The sequence below is a fragment of the Harpia harpyja genome, chromosome 21 (assembly GCF_026419915.1).
Source record: "Harpia harpyja isolate bHarHar1 chromosome 21, bHarHar1 primary haplotype, whole genome shotgun sequence".
NCBI lineage: Eukaryota > Metazoa > Chordata > Aves > Accipitriformes > Accipitridae > Harpia > Harpia harpyja.
The window spans coordinates 9,018,954-9,038,038 of record NC_068960.1 but is presented as its reverse complement, the minus strand read 5'-3'; the positions used below and the strand labels follow the sequence as shown (position 1 = coordinate 9,038,038).

General features: G+C 36.5%; 1 protein-coding gene across 2 annotated transcripts; it reads left to right on the top strand.

Annotated features, from left to right (window-relative positions):
* The first annotated feature begins 1,023 nt into the window (after nt 1–1,023).
* On the top strand, nt 1,024–17,551 carry LOC128134986 (putative short-chain dehydrogenase/reductase family 42E member 2). Of its 2 annotated transcripts, XM_052773393.1 has the most exons (12): nt 1,024–1,190; nt 3,405–3,640; nt 6,302–6,397; nt 7,196–7,256; nt 9,121–9,239; nt 10,736–10,811; nt 12,038–12,120; nt 12,657–12,794; nt 14,065–14,130; nt 14,949–15,012; nt 15,375–15,448; nt 16,692–17,551. In XM_052773393.1, exons 2-12 carry the CDS (start codon nt 3,410–3,412, stop codon nt 16,893–16,895), a joined length of 1,212 nt encoding a protein of 403 aa, XP_052629353.1. In that variant the 5' UTR covers nt 1,024–1,190; nt 3,405–3,409; the 3' UTR covers nt 16,896–17,551. The 2 variants fall into 2 exon arrangements, with proteins under 2 accessions (XP_052629353.1, XP_052629354.1); XM_052773394.1 differs by lacking the exon at nt 14,065–14,130.
* The last annotated feature ends 1,534 nt before the right edge of the window (nt 17,552–19,085 follow it).

Genomic DNA, 19,085 nt, shown 5'->3' with positions numbered 1-19,085 from the left:
TTCAAAGATTCTAGTTCTAATGCAGGCTACAGGGACTTAAGTACATATATGATATGCTAAAATATATTTACCTAGGTGTCAGTTTGAGTTCGTGTCGGCACATCAACATTAAATTACATTTAAATTGCAAAGTCACCTATGAACTTGAGATATTTCTAACATGCGAACATTTTAAATTGTAGTCATTTATATTTAGATTTGGGAGTGTTTCTTTAGCATCTTAACTACTGCTTTGAGACCTAATTTTAGACACACCCATTTGAAAACATTGGCTTTGATTTCTCATTGTTTAAATTGCAAAAGGATATGTGTTTTAAAAGTGCTTTAAAATCTTAGGATCAGAGAACTTATATAATTATTAATAATTTAATTCATTATTCATTTTAAATGCGTTATTTAATAGTAAAACACTTTTTCCTGTTCTGTTGTGTACCAGTTAGTTTGCTGCCTGTAATTCATTCATCTTGGAAGCCGGAGAACAACCCTTGTGCCTATAGTTAAGCTTCTTTGCAAATACATAATTGGGTTGGGGATGAAGATAGAAAAGTCAGGATGAAAGTGCTAACTACCACTGCCAAACATAATTTTTGTTTCTTCTTTTTATCCAAATTTAGATTAAAAACCATAGGTAGAAGGAAAAAGTATTTCCATTAACTCTGCTGCTAGCTGAGATGTATCCTACCCAATTTTCACAAAACTGTGGGAGAGGTTCACTTTTAAACATTAGTGTTAATAATTTCTTTCCTGTTTTTCTTTAGTAAAAAAACCTTTTCTCTGTACTTTTTAGAAACAGTGTGAGACATTTCAGCAATCTAGTATAATTTATCCACAGAATGATGGTACCAATAGTATATTTGTGTTGTCTGATGTCTTATCAACACTTTACCAGGTAACAGTAAGAGATACCATCCTATTTAGAAGGGTCTGATGTGGAGAAAATATTTCATTTTTTCCTGAAAAGGAACGTAAATTATGTACAAATTAAGCCCTGCCCTTTTTTGGCTCCTAGCCCAGCCACCAGCTACAAAGGAGCAGGAACAGCAAAAGGGCCTGAACACACGTGAGCATCTCTGTTTGTCAGAGACTACCTGATGCCCTTGTGTTACTAATTGTCCAGCAAATAGAAATCTCATCATCTTACTTGGACAGGAAGGACTGGGAGAACGCTGAGGTCCAGGATTCTACCAAGGGTACTTAACTACTTCTTTAGCTATTTTTAAAAACCTGAAATGTTTGACTCTAACTTTTTATGGGAAGTAATTTCTGCATTTGTAATATTTGAAATGACAGTAAGGGAGCTAAGAGTAACTCACACTGCATGCACTGCATAAGCTGTAACTATGTTTATCATGCAGAATACATTAATAAATCAGAATAGCTCCTATAAATTTAGAGAAACAAGGAAGTTACTGGTTCTGGAAATAAGTATTTTCTTACAGGAAATTGTTTACATTTAAATGTTGATAATAATTTTCTAATTCCATGAAGCAGATTTATATATTAATGCTATTAGTGCTTTTTAAGAAAGAGGTTTCTAGCAGAATCTTCAAACTCCTTGATACAACCTCCAGCTTACTTAAAATTTAAGGAGGTATTCATGACAAGTATTCAAATTATACTATTTTTCAAATATGTCTTTTTATAGTATATGTGACAAGTTTGACCTTAGTTTTCCTTACAGTGTATAAAAAGGTGCTTTTTCACAGAAGGTAAGGCAAAAGAATTTTATATGGCTTAAAACTACTGTGTAGCATAATCTAGAGATGCAAATTTAAATTTCCTTGATTGAACAGGAGAGCATACTTGGTTTAGTTTTATTATATTAGTTCTAATTTAAATTTTTTGGAAACGTGGATTATTTTTCATTTTTGAAATGTCAGGATATTTTTCAGCATAAGGAGCTCATATTTTCCACTGTGTTATGCCATTCAGTTTACTGAATTAGTGAGCCGACATTGGTGTTAAAACCGCATGGAGAATCTGGTACTTACTTCCCTGTGTCTGAAATCTGAAAAACAACATATAAAATAAGAAAAATACCACAAACAAAATTATAAAAAGTTAACTAAGCAATGGCAAAAATAGTCTGTAACTTTGTGTACTGTGGGCTGCATTTTCTGTTGCTTTTCTAGTATTTTTTTGTCACCCTGAAAGTGACGCAGCTGCCAGTTACCAGTCATGCCCAGTTGCTGCATAATCTGTGCTGAACCCTGGTGTAAATGACTGAGAACAAACTATGCTTAACTACCTATGCCCAGCTGGTGGAAGATGATGTACTCTCATGCGTGCGGATGTTGCTATGAGGACCCACTCCAACTAAGGGAAAACCATAATAATCTGTAGGAATTGGGTCTATATTCCTATATTAGACTGGCAGGTACCCAGTTTGGCTCCCACTTTACAGTGACTTAATTTGACTGATTTCAGATGTATTTATTCTGGATTTCTATCTGGGGACATAAGAGCCTAGATCCTAATGCGCGAAGGCCACGCAAGGAATCAGGACAATAGGGGCTGTCTGTGTGGGAAAATTAACTGGACTAATTTCTCAGAGTATATTGTGAGCTGGAATACCAGTCATTTTAATTGTAGAATATGAGTGAATTTCTAAAGAGGAGTGATTATTGTAGAATAAACTCATTTTTAGTACAGAACAAAGTGTACAGATGGGTAACTCCTGTGGAATTGCTTATCACAGAATGATATTCTAATCAGCTTTCCCAAGTAGATGAACCCACAGGGCAGATGGCTTATCTCTTCTGTTCCTTGTCAGTTTAGCTGTACATGAATGCCCTAATGAGAACAATATGGACAATAGTTAGTAAGAACTGGACAGAAAACTAAGTGTATTTAGTGTGTATCCAGAAAAGTTTAAAGCGGTAACAAATTTTTATCATTACTGAAGAACTGTGACCCAAATGTGAAATAAAGTGGATTTTAAAAGCAGAATCAATCCTTTCTTATATTCCTTATCTAATTTTTTTTCCTGACTAGTAGGCTAACATCTATTTGGCATTAATATATCAGAAGTCAGTGAGTTTTCAAGGATAAAACGTTTGATATACAAAGCTTTCAAAAATGTTATCATACCTCTTAAAGTTAGGTAACTATAATGTCTCTAAAATCCTGTAATTTCTCTTCATTTCTATATAGTATGAAACTTGTGGGTATGAGGAAAAGACTAAATCTTGGAATAGAAAAGTATTCAGACTCATTACTCGTTGTACATAGAAAACTCATCACCAAAATTATGAATTTATACATTTTAAACATGTTAAGATAATAAACATATATAAATAAAAATAGTATAGTCACAAAAGGAGCATTGTAACATGAAAATTACTGAAATTACCCAAATCTCAGAGTATTATGCAGGAATTTTCAAGAGATCTTCTATCTTGCAGTCGTGATGCAAGAAGGTTCCACAGAAGAGCTCCACAGCAGCCAACCATGTGAGAGCAAACTAAACGAGCATGCTGGACTACTGGTTAACAGAAGCAGAAAGACAATGGTGACAGGAGGTGGAGGCTACCTGGGATACAATCTGGGATGTGCTCTTGTTAGGTCAGGAATTGCTGTTGTTCTGTTTGATGTACGGAAACCTAGATGGGAAATTCCAAATGGAGCAGATTTTTTCAAGGTATGTTGAAATTACATATTTAACAGCAGTGAAATAAAGTTCTACTACTTTTATGCACATTAGCAAGGCTTCCTCTTAAGGAGTTTTGATAAAAGCTTTTACTGAAAAGCCTTTAAGGACAATAATAAGTCATGGTAAAAGGTCCTCACATGCCTAAGTAACTGAGTAAGAGACAGCAAACAGGAGTCCAAGTGGTCAGTTCTGAAGAGTCCTGTGTTGGGAGTGTCATTCAACGCATTCATAGCTCACCTAAGTGAAGGAGTGAACAATGAAGTGAAGTTTACTGCTCAGGGAAATTATTCTGAGTAAAAAGGTGAGAGCAAGACGGGGCAATAAAAGTGGTCATAAATGTAGAATGACTGCTGCGCAGAGAATGACTGAGGAAACTAGGACTTTCCAGTCTGGAAAAGAGATGACTTGGGAGCGGGAGAGCTCTACAAACTGTGAATGGCATTGAGATGGATGGGGATTGACTGTTCACTGTCCTGTCCCGTACAAGAAAGAAGGGCCATCAAGTGAAATGAGGAGGAGTCAGTTCATTACAAACAAGAAGAGTTTGTTTTTTCATGCAGTGGGTAAAAGGCATGTCCAAAGCCTCACCAGAAATTTACTTCCATTGGAGATTACTAAATAGGTAAGCTAAATTAGGCTCAAGAAATCTTCTGAATGAAAATACTTGAAGACTGAAAGAGTATTCTGGGGGAAAGTGTCACATATGCTTGCCCTGTTCCTGCTCTTCCCAGGGCACCAATCTGTGATCACTGATTCCTTTTCATTCTTAAAAATTCAAGGAATTTATTATGTCTGCAAAAGAGGGGAAACGAAAGAGACCTCAAATACTTAACAGCTCACAGCCATCTGTGGAGGACAGCATCCCCCACTACTCCCTGATGTGGGGAGCACCAACGCCTCACAGCGGCTTCGCCCACTCAGCTTTGGGGGTCTGCATGCACGGGGGGGCACTAGTGGTGTGTGCACGCTCCTGTCACCTTGTACAAGTTCTGGCTAGACACAGAGTGTCATTCAGCTCATCTTGTCTGAGCGTTTAGTGCAAGAACTCTTTGACACCACCACTGGAACTAGAAAGTTGATGGCAAAGCTGAAAGCGATCACAGGATCTTTGTCCCAGGGTCTATCGAGGCGATGCCAGATTTTCTCCTTCTGGCGACATCACCATGTGGGACAGGCAGTAAGGGAGGCAAAGGGGGATGCATGATACGGCTGTGTAGTGGGCAGAATACCAGGCTAAGCAGATCTTTAGTCTGACCCAGGATGGGTGGTCTTAAGTTCAATTTCATAAACAGCTTTTACAGAATATGGAAGAGAGAGAAAGTATTATTGAGGAACCATTCAGGAACCATAAGCTTGATTTGTTAATGATATAAATCCACATAGTTTGATTTAAGCTGGTGGGTTGACGGCAATTTGCATCTTCTAAAGGAGACTCAAGAGATATGACAAATGATCTTCTGAGAATGTTTTTTTTACAATTCAATTTTAAAAGAATATACATTCTTATTATTCTTAGAATATACATTCTTAGTATTACATTACACTTTGTAATAAAGTGTAGGTGAATTACCTAGAAAATGGAACTACCAAGTCCTAGTAAGTAAAGTAATAAGTCACTTCAGAGATCCGAGCCTTGATCAGTGATTCAGAGATTGCTAATACTGTTTATACTGGTTAGCTATTTTAGTATTTGATTGAAGGTAGGAAGTGTAAGTCAGCCCTATTTATGAAACACTTTGGCAACCTCAAAAGAAAAAAATTGAGAGTTAAAGACTGATTAGGTTACTTCTTAATATTTCCTCCAGCCATCTCTTTTGTGTTTATTCTATCTATTTCATTACAGTAAATTAAATAATATCTAATATTTTGAAACATCATACTTCTGAAAAAAGGTATTATATTTTTATTGATATCTGTATGTATGTGAAGTAGTATTCACATAGTATTACCTGGTATACAAAAATGCAATTTAATATTCTAAGCACAGCATAGCATTTGATACTAGATATAGTGTGTGTGTATTTAATACAGTACAGTGTTCAGTAGTATATAGCATTTCATATAATGCACTTATAATACACTAATGTATACTAATATAATATTAAATGCATATAGTGTGTACTCTTTTGTTTCAATCTTGTACAAAACTGTAATTAAATTTATCATGCAGTGCACGTAAAACAAAGCTTAGATGGGCAAAGAGCCGTTTGTCCAGATTGCACAAGTCAGATCTTAAAGTGCTAACAGAAGAGGGGTTCTCTTATTTGGTGATTCCACGGCAAACAGCTGAACCCTTCCTGCTGTGATTTATTGTTCCTGGGGCTTGATTCTCCAGCCCTCAAGCATATGCTGCTCCCATTCAAGTCAAACGAGTTTTGCCAGCCTGCAGGCTGCAGGACTAAGTGTGAAAATACGCATTATAATTGAAGCCAACAAGAGTCATATTTGTTTTGCAACAAAACACTGACAAAATTCTTAGTCATGGCTTTTCCTCCACTTTTATAATGTTTTATTTAATGCTAGTTAAGTGTTATGAGAAATAGATCAGAATTACTTTAGATTTTCCTTAATACCCGTAGATAGTACTAATTCTATAGAGAATGTAGTGAGCTCTACCAGTCAAAAATCCATTCTTTTCTCATTTTTCAGGGTGATGTGAGGGATTATGATGCAGTGTTCAAAGCATGTGAAGGGGTTGACTGTGTTTTTCATGTGGCTGCATGTGGAATGTCAGGATTAGAACAAGCAAGTACAATTTTCCTAACATTTTCTTTTGTTATTCTTGTGAAAGCAAAAATTTGTCTGCATGTAGCAAAGAATGTAATTATATGATATTTATGTCAGACGGAAGTTAGTTCTAAAGGTCAAGTCATCCACACAGGCAACAAGGGAGGTATTCCTTAAATAATAAATGTCAAATCATGAAACTGATGTACTACACAAAATTTTCTAGAAAAATGAGATCATAGATTTAAGATCTTCGATAAGAAGTCATAGCCTTTTTCTCTAATCTGAAGAAGCATGACAATATTGCTCTAGAACTAATGTTTATGCGTTTTCTTCTTGTAAACTCATAGTCATGAGAAAACAGACCAGCAACCCTATATAGTTATGCTAAATAACAGTGATATTCACAGAGAGTCTTATCAAAAAAGTCATGAAACTACAAATCTGTTTCTAGGAACAAGACAGATTGCCACTGGAAAAAGAATCTGTGAAAGCTTTCAGGGAGCACAAGCCCTGCCTGTAATTTCTGTTTCTATTTATTAATTATGGATTATCTGGGGTGTGACAAAAAATTGAAGCATTATGATTTCCTTTCAGATGCATTTTATCTTTCGTTTTTCAGCTTAATTTATTCATACACTGAACAAGACAACAAAAATGAAAAGGGCTAGAAATCACTGTACGTGGCAAGGACAGAGAACTGTAACACATATATCACAAAAAGGCCACAGCTGTTCTAAATCTGGCAATTGTAACAATCATATTGTGAATGTGACTCGTTCAATTAATTAGATGTTGTGCAAACTCTATTTCTAGCTTCAAAAGAAAGACCAGATTGAATCCATAAATGTCGGAGGCACAAAAATAATAATTGATGGTATGTACCTAGATTTTCTTTCTTTGCATCTGATCCAAACCATGAATTAAAAACTTCTAATTGGATGTTTCTGTGTTGATTTGGCAGTAAAATGAGGCTCTTCTATCCCTCCTTTCAGAGTTATGATGGAAAGCTAGGTGTGCAGGTCCCATTAAAACTGGTAGATTTACCACTGGTTTGAACTGGGGATAGGTTTTCAACCTGGACTTCATTCCTTGGCAGACTGACTTAAACTCTCCCCCACGTACTGGTTATTTTTTCCCTTTACTCTATGTAATGGAGAAGTGTTATCCTCTTTCCTCATAGAAGTAACATGAGAGATACTGTACTGTTTGTTGTGTTGTAAACATTTGGTAACAGAAGCCATAGATGTGCTAAGTGTATTTAGTTATTATTTTATGACGTTAATGTAGAAAATTTTCTGTCCTTTCTGATCATCTGTCTAAATGTGATCCCTTTTTATTATATACTGATTTTTAACTACTGTCTCTGGAAAATGTTAGTAGATTTCTTTCTGTACATTCAATTCCAGAAAGAACATTTCACAGTGTATTGTAAATACCAATGCTACTTTCTCTTTGCTTTTCCCTCAAAAATCAAATGGCAAAAAAAAAAAAAAGCAAAATGGAGAAAGCAGTTTTTATTTAGACCCATTTTCATGCTGCCTGTGGGTTATTACTGAAAAAAAAGCAGAAATAATTAGAGTGAAATGGTAGGCAAGTAAAACTCTAAATGAGTTAGAGGGAAGAGGGTGCCACATATTCCCTTCTTCTTACCCCAGCCTCTGGACCCACAGAAACATGTCATGTCAAATTTCCACAGGCTCCCAAAAAAAACAAGAATCTGGGAGGTGCATGAGCCTGTTAATCTACATTTTAATAATAGATTTTATTATTGTATTTTGTTCCAAATATTTACAACACAGTAACTACATTCATTGTTTTCGAAATGAGCCAGCTGGACTGACTGCTCTGTAGATTCTAAACATTCCTGACTTTGAATATTATTTAACTTAAACTTTAGAAGTATTGTTAAATCAAAGCAAATTTATGTTATTCAAGTTTGCAATGACATATATGCAGCAGAATTTAGACATAATATCTTAACACCCGACTGGAATCCATAATTAAGACTTTGTTTTGTAAATAATATTAATTTTGTTTGTATTTAAGGTACTGCTGATTATACACTAACTGCATATGTTTGCTGCTAACATGTCATTTGTCATTTATGAACAGATTGAGACAAATGCAGTTTTGTCACACACTGGAGAGAGCTAGCACATTTTCTTATACAACTTTACTTACCTGCACAGGCATCCGTGAAAATGTGGTGCAAGAAGCAGTACTGCTTACTGCTCACCGCTGAAATCTGGGCAAAAATACTGCTCCACAGACAGGCTGCTCTCTACAGTACTACCCCTACAGAAGGAAGCAGGGAGTTTTCAGTGCTATTTGATCACAAGAAATGTTCTTACTCATCTCCTTTTTATTCAATTTACAAAATGAACATGTTTTAAGAAATGTTTCTGAAGTAAAGGAGAATTTTTTTTCCCCCTGCCAAGATAATTCCTCTGTCCAGCTGATGACTACAATCCAGTGGTGATATGGTAGTTGTAGGTACCTAATCATAAAACGTTTGGTGACCACAACAGGTCATATTTACATAGCAGATATTTGGGATGAAAAATTCCAACTGAATGAAAGATAATATTATATTAAATGATAAGTTAATGTTAGAATTACATTTATAGAAAAAGTAGTATTTTAATGTTTGTTTTCAAAAAGAGAAGCTGCCAGTTCATGTGTTGCTTCTCACTCTTTTTTTTTTGTTTTAAAATAATTTATTTTGTATACCATTGTAGTCTGCAAACAAAGAAATATCTCTAGACTGATATACACCAGTACAGTGAATGTGGTATTTGGAGGGAATCCTATTGAAGAAGGAGATGAAGAAACTGTGCCGTATTTTCCACTGGAAAAGGTACTTTGTTCATGTGATGGCATGGCATTTACTGTGCTCTAAAGGATAGATTATGTGAAGGCTGTTCTGAGAGCAGAAGCTGTTTTACTATAGATTGCATCAAATTCCATGAAATTATTTTTCATTAATAAAAATTGACCCATGATGAGTGAAGAAATATTCAAATCATAGTGGCTTTAATCTGCTATAACTAGACAGATGTGAGATGATAAAATGCCTAAAAATGACTAAGAAAAGTGGAGTGTGACATTTAATAAAAATATTTTAAGAGGAAGGGCTTTCAGGGGACCATCTGCTATGTAAATACTGAATATTAGGGCTCCTGTGAGCCTTTGCATGGAAGAGTATTGTTAAATACCAAATTCTACATCTTTATCACACACATTTTTGCTTCTTTGAAGTTTCCAAACTTTGCTTTCTTGCTGCAGGCCAGGCAGTAGTTACAGTCACCGCAGGGCAACTCCGAAATACCATTTTCTTCTTTACTGTGATCATTTAGGAAATATTTTCTAGCTGAAATCTGAAACTCACTCTTCCCACTTGTTCTTTCCTGCTCTCAGTACACTGCCTGCAGTTAAAAGCTATAATTTTAGAACGTACATCCTGTGTCCAGGAATCCTAAATAGGACTGACTACTACTCTGTTGGTGCCTCCTGAAATACTTAGTTGGATATGTCAGTTTGTGCACAGCACCTCAGAGTTCTGAGAAAGCATTTCAGGAATTTGCAATTAGTTGCATGTGTCTGAGCCCTAATCATATGTTTTCTGTAATGGCGATCATGTAATAGCAAGCAGCAGGGGTAGGTGGAGCAGGTGGATTAAGCCACCTGAGAGTAGAAAAATTTTCCATGGTGGGATTTTTAGGTATATTATCCAATATAGAGTATGACAATATGAATTTCAACAGATACATAAATAACCTCACATGGATAAGTAATCATTAAACCAGCATGTGCTAACTCTGTCCAGAATCCTATTGTTTAAATACACTTCAGTGCAATTCTTAAAGTTAATAGTCAAAGATACAGCTGGGAGAGAATTATTTATAACTTCCCAAATAGCTTCAATAAGAAATTGAAACATTCTTAGGAAAGTCTGAATGTTTAATTTCATATTTAACTTACTGTTTTAAAAAACTTTTTCCAATTCAAAATGGATGTTTTTTCAAAACGAACTTATCTGACCCACCAGAACATTTGGCTTGGTATTAATTTTTTCAGTACATCCAGCACAAAAAGTGAGCTTAGTAAATACTAGTGGGCTTAAATTCATTCTGAAGCTAAACTTGTGCAACTAACATGTAAGTCTGATAAGTTTCTTTGTCATAAACAAAGTATATATTTGCTATATCTTGTTGTTATTTCTAGTTTGGTTTTACTCAGCTGATGTCTACAAGCTGGCTCGATTTAAATGTTATCAGACATAAACAGTAAGTTTGCCTTTACAGATGCAATAATGTGATTAAAATGTTGATCATATTCTGCCTTTTTTTATAGCAATTTAATCATTATTCTAGAACAAAGGCAATTGCAGACCAAATGGTTCTTGCTGCTAATGGAACTTTACTCAAAGGTACATATAAAACATTTGGGGTTTTCCTATCATTACTAGTGCTAATGGATATTCCATTCTCTGGTTACTCATTTTTCAATAAATAGTATACTTTAAATTAACTGCAATAAGGATTTATTTTGTTTGGTTCTACTCCTCCCTTTGGTGGATGATTAATTTTTTTATGTGTATACCCAGACAGATATGAGATTATATGCAGACAATAGATGGGAGAATTCAGAAAATTTAACCTTACTTCTTCCAATCGTCTTAAAAGTTTACCAATTTTACAATAGGTGCAGGATTTGTGTTTTTATTCCCCGTTCAGTCTATCACTTTGAGCTTCTCTGATAATACCAGTCTCTAAGCACTGTCCAATAGGTCATTCTCATAATCCCTAAAGGCTTGCAGGTGTCTGGCAAGAATAATTGCAGTTTTTTAAACAGAGTGGCAATATCAGGGTCATGTTAACTTCTGAAGTCACACATGCATGAATAGCTGTGGCTAAAAATCTATCTGTACATGGCAAGGGAAATATTTATCTTTGCTTTTACATGCATATTTTGCTATTCCTACTGATTTCTCTCAAATGAAGAGCTGGCAAACATAAATTAGGTGGGGATTCAATTTTAGCATCCTCGATTAACTACTGAGCAAATGCCTACCACCTGTTACACTTGCCCACATAAAAGGTGTAATTGTGCCTATTCTCAGGAATCAGGAGTCTGCTTACTGATTCACAAGTAGAGCTTAAAGTATTCATTTTGATTTAAAATATTCTAACTAATTTGAAAGCCTCTGTTTGAGAGACCTCTTCCATTACTTTGTGATGCCATCGAGCTGCAAGCAAGCAAAGTGTCTAAATGTAGCAAATTGAATTGTCTTCTTCCAGTATTGTATGTGTCTACAATGATGGACAAATACGTACGTTATAAACTTACATCTATAATAAATAGAAAAAGTCAATCAAGCGGGAGGCATATCTATAGAAAAGTTTGATTTATCCTGTCCCTATTCAAACTCTTCTGTGGTCAGAGGGATTCAGTTTTTCAGGCTGCTAAGCTAGGGTCTTTCACTACTATTGAATTCATTTTTATACAAAAATGAAAACAAGTTATTAGGCAGCCGAATCACATAGAATGGTCAGACCGATCCTTTACTTTCACAATGTAAAATTCAAACAATATATGTCAGCCATATGTTGATATCAAAGCTACCTGAAAATCACATTTTGTTCTCTTTCCAAGGAGGTGGTAAGCTCCATACTTGTGTGCTTCGTCCACCAGGCATATATGGACCAGAAGAGCAGCGCCACATGCCACGAGTAGCCGTACGTGTTATGTAGTCAGCTCTGGAGGACACTACAAGTAGTTGTAAGGGCATAACACAAGTAGAAGTATCTTGATGACAGTTCTTAACAATTCCTCCAGGAAGGCCATTGTGAAAGCTTGGTGACAGGTCAGATGATGCAAGGTAACAAACAGCATGATAGGAGCATTGCAAAAATGGCAAGGATCAAGCGGTACTTTTAAGTGAAAAGATAAAAAGGCAAGGCTGAAATGCCATGCCAGAAGAACTAGGTTTGCATCCCTGATCGTTTAATGGAAATATTGTCTTTTCAACACGCACTTTAGTTTCAGCCAAACACTGTAATGTCACCGTATTTTACTATTGAGTATCGCTGCAACAGTCCTTGATTCATAAAACCACCAACTAGCTGTTATGTTTTTTCTTGTGACACATTTCTTGTGCTGTAACTGTACACAAATACAGCAAATTCCAAGTATTCAGACTGAGCTAAAATGAATACATTATACTGCATAATAAAGGAATAACATAGTTATTTCATGTTTTCTGTTTCTACAGGCAAATATCCAGCGGAGACTATTTAACTTCAAGTTTGGGAATCACAAAGTTCAGATGAACTGGGTTCACATAGGAAATCTAGTACAAGCTCACTTACTAGCTGCTGAGGCTCTCACCTCTGAGAAGGGTTATGTAGCTGTAAGTAAACAATATAAACATTGCATCCCAGTAGCTTTAGCTCTCAAATAGGTTTAATTTCTGATGTTTTGAGATCAAAGATTCTCCGAAAGGTCATGTGCTAAATTCTCAAAAATGTTTTGTGGCTCCACAAGCACATGGACAATGCAAATGCAAATACATTCTGCTAATATTTTGATGCCCTTTTTTTCTGTTTTGAAAATATATCATTTCCTGTTTGATTGGAGGAAATAGTATTTTTAACCAGGTTAATATATTCATCATCATACAAATCTATATATTCTGTTATTCTTTTGAAAATAGATTCTGATTCTGGATGCATAAAATTTAGACCAACCATTCTGAGGCATTCCAGTTTAATTTTCAGGGTTGAAAATTCCAAAAAGAGATGTACAAAATTAATGGACAATTTTAAAAGGTTTTTCTTTTTCTTCTACTGGTCCTAATTGCAACAACAATTGGAGGACTGTGAAGAATTACAGGACTGGCAGTGTTGCAGCAGCTGCTACATTCACAGCTCCTGAAGGCTCCAGCTTCATTTATATTGGTAGGAACATATAGACAACAGGTACAGACACGTCTGAACATCTCTCCATGTGCTGTCAACTAGTTAAGTGCTTGGAAGCTATGCAGCTGTTTTAGAGTGACATAATGCCCAAACTCCCAGGGTCTGCTTGGGTGCTCAGGGATTCATAGTTCTCACAGTTGGATGGACTCCTCACCCAGAGCATAGCGGCCAAGGAATTATTGCCTGCACATTTAGAAGGCTGGAAGAAGATAGACTGGAAGCCAAAAGTGGATTCAGGCACTGTGACATGTCCCACAGAATGTAGGTACTGAATTTGTTTTAATCAGAAAATTAGCCAGAGTTGGAACTTGACCTCAAAAAGCTGTGTTTATTAAATGCTGTCAGTGTTGCCACTTCTGTTGGCCTCATGAAGATAATGCTGTCCTCTGCACATCACGAAGAACTTCATGCTCTAACAGCTGGGTTACTACGTAGTGAAACCAAGCTCTGATCTACATTACACCACGGTTAATCATGATTAGCTCTACTACCACCACGGGGTTACCCAAAAGTATGAGACATGTTTGAGATCACAGTGAAGTCCAATGAAGGTAGTTCGCTGAGATGATTTGTGTACATTCACCGTATGCATGCTGGTGTGTTATTCACAAAATCAAGAAAGATGGGTAGGTATGAGAGAGAAAGGAAACGCCATCCTATGTATAGTGTTTTTCTAATTGTTTTTCTCTGCTTCTTTAACAGAGCGGTCAGGCGTATTACATACATGATGGTGAAAACGTGATATTTTCTGAATGGATAGTCCCTTTAGTATGTATTGTACATACATTTAGCTCTAATGCGCCGTATGGGCCCTATTCATATTGTTAACTAAAAGACCATACTAACTAAATTAAGTTCAGTACAAGTTAATTACTGAATTATTTAACGTTAAAGTCAGTCCTGTTCTTCCTCCATATCCCAAAGTTCCACTGGCTTTAAGGGAAGTTTTGGAGATGTGTAACTGTGTTTGGCCCTTATTTTTTTGAGAGAATTTAGCTGAGAGGTATAGAACCTGCTACAGAACAGCAGCATTTCTGTAAAGCAAGCTCACAGTGCATGAAAAGTTCTACTACTAGTATCTGTCAGGCCTTTTATAACCATTGTTTATTTCTTTGTTCTGCCATCAACTGCAGCACAAAAGGGAAGGCCATTTAGAATCATATCTTAAAAGCTAAAAAGAGGCAACGTTATATTTTCATAAACATCAGGCTGGGATTTTAGGAGCATGCTAAAGTTGTGATCCTGCAATGCCAACACAGAAAAGTCTTCCAGGAAAATTATTGCAGTAGTATGATGGGCCTGTATCTAAATGTAGTTAAGTATTCTAGCCTCGGTCACCTGCCGCTGGGAAATAGCATTGTTTCCCCTTTACCATCCAACTGCATTTGAAGGGTGCGAGGTGGGCACAGAAGAATGAGTGGTGGGTTTTAATCAGGTTTCTTACTACCAGTATTGATAGGAACATTAGCTAGAAAAAAGTTTAGATATGTGTTTTATCAACATTTATTTTTCCATTTTCATGTTTCATTGACACCCTCAATTTGATACAAATTCTCTGTTATTCTTTCCTTTTATACCCCTTCTAGTTTGAAAAATTAGGCTACAGGAAACCCTGGATACACATTCCTGTTCTCCTGGCTCATATAGCAGGTAAAAATAATAAAATACATACTTAATTATTGTGCTATTTATTTTTTTAATTTGTTTTCTTATTTCTATAAAGCTACGTAATGGTTTTATAAAATGCAGTAACCCAAATTGTAGGAATTATATAACTTAACATTATTCTAATTAATAATAATCCCTTATGCCATTTGGCATTAATTATACCAGATAAAGTTTAAAGGCCATCCATAAACTGAGTCCATCATGTACTTTATAAATTAAACACTGCCTTCTACCACCTTAATTGCATCCTCTGATATCAGTAGGAATTATAGGGTGTGCAATGTCAGCATTATCTCAGTTTATTTTTATCCAGCTGTCTCATTAAGTAACTTTCTGTTCCACAGCCACCGTGATGGAATATCTGCACCTGATACTAAAGCCAGTTTTTAGCTTTACACCTTTCTTGACAAGGAATGAGGTAAATGTATAAAAAGAGAGAATGTTTATGTATTTCTGACCAAAATTCTCGTGAAGTACGTGATACACCCTTTGGATGCAGACAGGATTGTCTGCATTAGAGCTCTGTTTTTCTGCTCAGGGTGTAGTCCATTCAGGGCTTACACAGTCATTTTGTAGCCTGATTTTTCCATGCCATCCTGGCCACCCCTTAAAAAATTGTCAGAAATTAATCCTTACTTGAAGATTAGATGATCCAGAGAAACATCCTAGTGGTGCAAGACAGACTGACTTACATGGAGCTGGCACAAAGAGGAAAACAGGCACTACATTGTCGGTTCCAGCAAGCTGTCCTATGCTGTGGAACTACTTGTTAAAGGAAGGTGGTCCAAGAGAACAGAGCAAGAGCATCGGGTCAAAGTGGTAGCAGTTATCATAATACCAGGCTAGCAAATAATCAGAAAGTCCAATAAAAATAATTCTAAATTGGAATGAAAAGTCAATTTTCTGCAAAAAAACCAACATCTGGACAAATTCATTTTGATCTAACTTATGTTTTTGTACAATGTTATGATTTATAATATAAGCCAAAATGCTTTCACTAATCTATCACCCAGTCTCTTACTATATTGTAGCACGTAACATAATAGGATACTGAAGGGACTGAATGGTCCTCATTAACTTCTGCTGTAGCTTTTCAGTTGTTCCACAATTTATCTATCTGTTTTTATACTTACTTCCATATTCTATATAGTTCTATATCTGAAGCGGAAATCACTGAGACTATGCAACTCAGGCACTTTCACAGGTACCATGCGTTCAGAGGTGGAGAATATAACTCTCCAGAAGTGCATGTTTTCCACTCCTTAGCTAATGCATTTCTGCAAAGTTGAGAAGCCACACCACTCTCCTCCAATACACTCATCTGGTTCCATTGCACGTTTCCCTGCACAGAAGAGCCAGTTGGAGGGAACTGTGCTGATCTCTTGCATGGGATTTCCTTAGTTCTTTATCTCACATTCACAAGTGAGAAATCAGTGTCATAAACTCCTTCTGCACCCAGTCCACCAAGCTTTGTCCCTTTCCCTCTCAGCTACATCAACTCATTCTGTTAGCTCTGGACAGAATCCCACTCCAAAATGTTACATTTTTGTCTTTATTAATGTTTTTAATTCCATTGTAATATCATTGTTGATGTATCTTCATCCAAGTTCTAGAAAATCAGACATTAAAGTCACTTCCATAACTGTCCTTTTGGATTTTAGGTGTGGAACGTTACTGTAACTCACACTTTCCGAATAGACAAGGCACGAAATCAACTTGGTTACAAACCAAAGAAATTCTCATTCGCTGATTCTGTGGATCATTATCTTAAAACAAGACCTACTTGCCAGGAAGATCACATGTTCCTTAAAATGGTGTTTGCTTTTGGCATTTTGTTAAGTTTGATCATTCTTTCTTTCTTCTAAAATTGAATAACTACCCACCTGTTCCAGAAAACCTAATTTTGTTTCTGAGTATTAATGATCTGGTTGTAGTACATTCCTCAGTCACTATGGACTTTACTATTCTTATGATGATGATGACATCTCGCTGATCTCATTAACAACAACAACAACAAAAAACCACAAAAGTGAAAACACAGGACACATCAGGAAATGTTCCCAAAGAACAATGTAGTGTCACAATATCAAAGGAGTTCACCGCTAACAGGTGCAGGAATAGTTTTAATGGATCTTCATTAATTGATTGCTTTATGCTGAGAATGATTTCCTAAAAATGATAATTCAGGAGGGTAAGAATTGGAAGAAGAGGGACCATTGTAGGACTGCAGTGCTGTAACAAGTCCAGTAGCTCCAATGAAGAAAAGGTTGATTAAACAATTCTCTGATGAAGCTGCTGCTACAGCTACTGTATGTTAGTATGAGGAATTATGAAGACCTGGGAAATAGGACAAAAAATATGAAAAGTAAATATTTATAAATAACAGGTGGTGAGAGGACTGAAAGTCATATTTGTGTAAAATAGTTTTATTATTCAAAAGTGTTGTAAAAATGTAATAAATAACATTATGTGTGTTTGTAAATCAAATAATATACTTTCAATGCAATAATAAACAATAACTGAACCCAATACTGTTTTTAAGGAGCCTGTGGGAAGGTGGAGGGAGGGCACATAAGACCTTGGACTTAGGCAAGCTGTTTCTGCTATCTTGCGTTCTAAGTGAAGCCAAGTCAGGCTATCATCTGTAATCCTGTACCGGTGCTGGCACACTCCGTTTGTTCAGCAAATTGCCATTTCAGGGTGAGCAGGCAAGCCAAGCACCAAGACTCGAGTCTTCCCCCTTCTTAAGACTTACATTAGTTGCTTCTTGGGTGGATTGTACTACCTGAGCTGCACATGCTACATGTGTGCTACATGTACACGTACCATGTGTAGCCCAGACAAATTTTCATAAGGTTACCTGTCACAAGGATTTTCTCAGGGACCAGCCTGGCTCTCATCAGGGAGCAGCTGCTCCCTCTCTTGCACCCCACATGGATCAGGAGAGCTGGACTTGCCAGGGTCGGTCACAGAAGAGAGTGATGGAAAACCTCTGCCATCTGATTATCTCTACTCTGTATTTATCTTGCCTGTGTTAGCATTTTACAGGATTTTAAGACCAGTAAGTTTATGGAGACTCTCTCATTGTATCCTTAAATGTACAGGGTACACAGGACAGCTTACAGCAACCCTACAAGAATAAAACATTATAGACAGTATACGGCGACAGGAAAATGTGTGAGCAACCTCAGTTACCACTGCAGCTTATGTGAGCAAAGATTTGTTTTACTCTATTTATTCTTCTTCTTTTCTTTAAACAAGTAGTTGTGTGTGGAGTGAAAGCAGTAAAGCCTGGTCTCTTACGGATTTGCATTTGGAGATTGTCCTTGTCCATATAAACTGAGCTCACACTGCACACCTTCCTTTAGCAGGGGCGCTGCTCAGCCCTCTCTCCTATGACTACCTATTGTCCGGAAACTTAAAGAAACTCAGTATATATGAGATCTTTATCCAAGTTTGATTAAAACTGGTGAAGTTCACAATTTATCAATATAGAGGTGCAGCTGACTGACAGACAAGCAAGCGCTGCAGGAGGTACTGCGTAAGCCTTGTTTCTCTAGAAATGCAGAACAGAAAACCCCAAGTGTAAAGTTACTTCCCAGCGTGAGCATTTTAAGTGTATGCAAACATTTAATTTGCTTTAAATTAGTTATTTATGAATCTTTCATATATTGCTTTTATTAGACTAATAGCTCAGGACTGCATCCCGGATTATGCCAACACTTTTCAGAAGAGACGTCGGGCAGTTGACTGCAACACAGTGAAAAGTGCAGGCTGTGGCCTTTTTTTGGATACTCCTCAGTAAGGACTAACCGAGGAATTCTCTGGCTTTGTAGTTGCAAGTCCCCGTAGAGTCACACCATTCCAGTCCCGTAATGCCAGACCTCTGACTGTTACTTCAGGCAAGATGCTTTTTACATCACTGTTATGACAGTACTGATTAATACTAACTGGCTTCGTTCAACTGATTTATCATTATTACAAATCCAGTATTTGAAGTTTTAAGACAGCTTTTAGTATCAGTTTGGAAGAGCCAGCTGTCTCATTTCTGTCAG

What these genes read in the sequence shown, in the direction of transcription:
- LOC128134986 (XM_052773393.1), top strand. Translation starts at nt 3,410, where the DNA reads ATGCAAGAAGGTTCCACAGAAGAGCTCCACAGCAGCCAACCATGTGAG. An exon ending in GAATGTCAGGATTAGAACAA is followed by an intron (nt 6,398 to 7,195) that starts GCAAGTACAATT and finishes CTCTATTTCTAG; the next exon opens with CTTCAAAAGAAAGACCAGAT. An exon ending in CTTTCTTGACAAGGAATGAG is followed by an intron (nt 15,449 to 16,691) that starts GTAAATGTATAA and finishes TTTGGATTTTAG; the next exon opens with GTGTGGAACGTTACTGTAAC.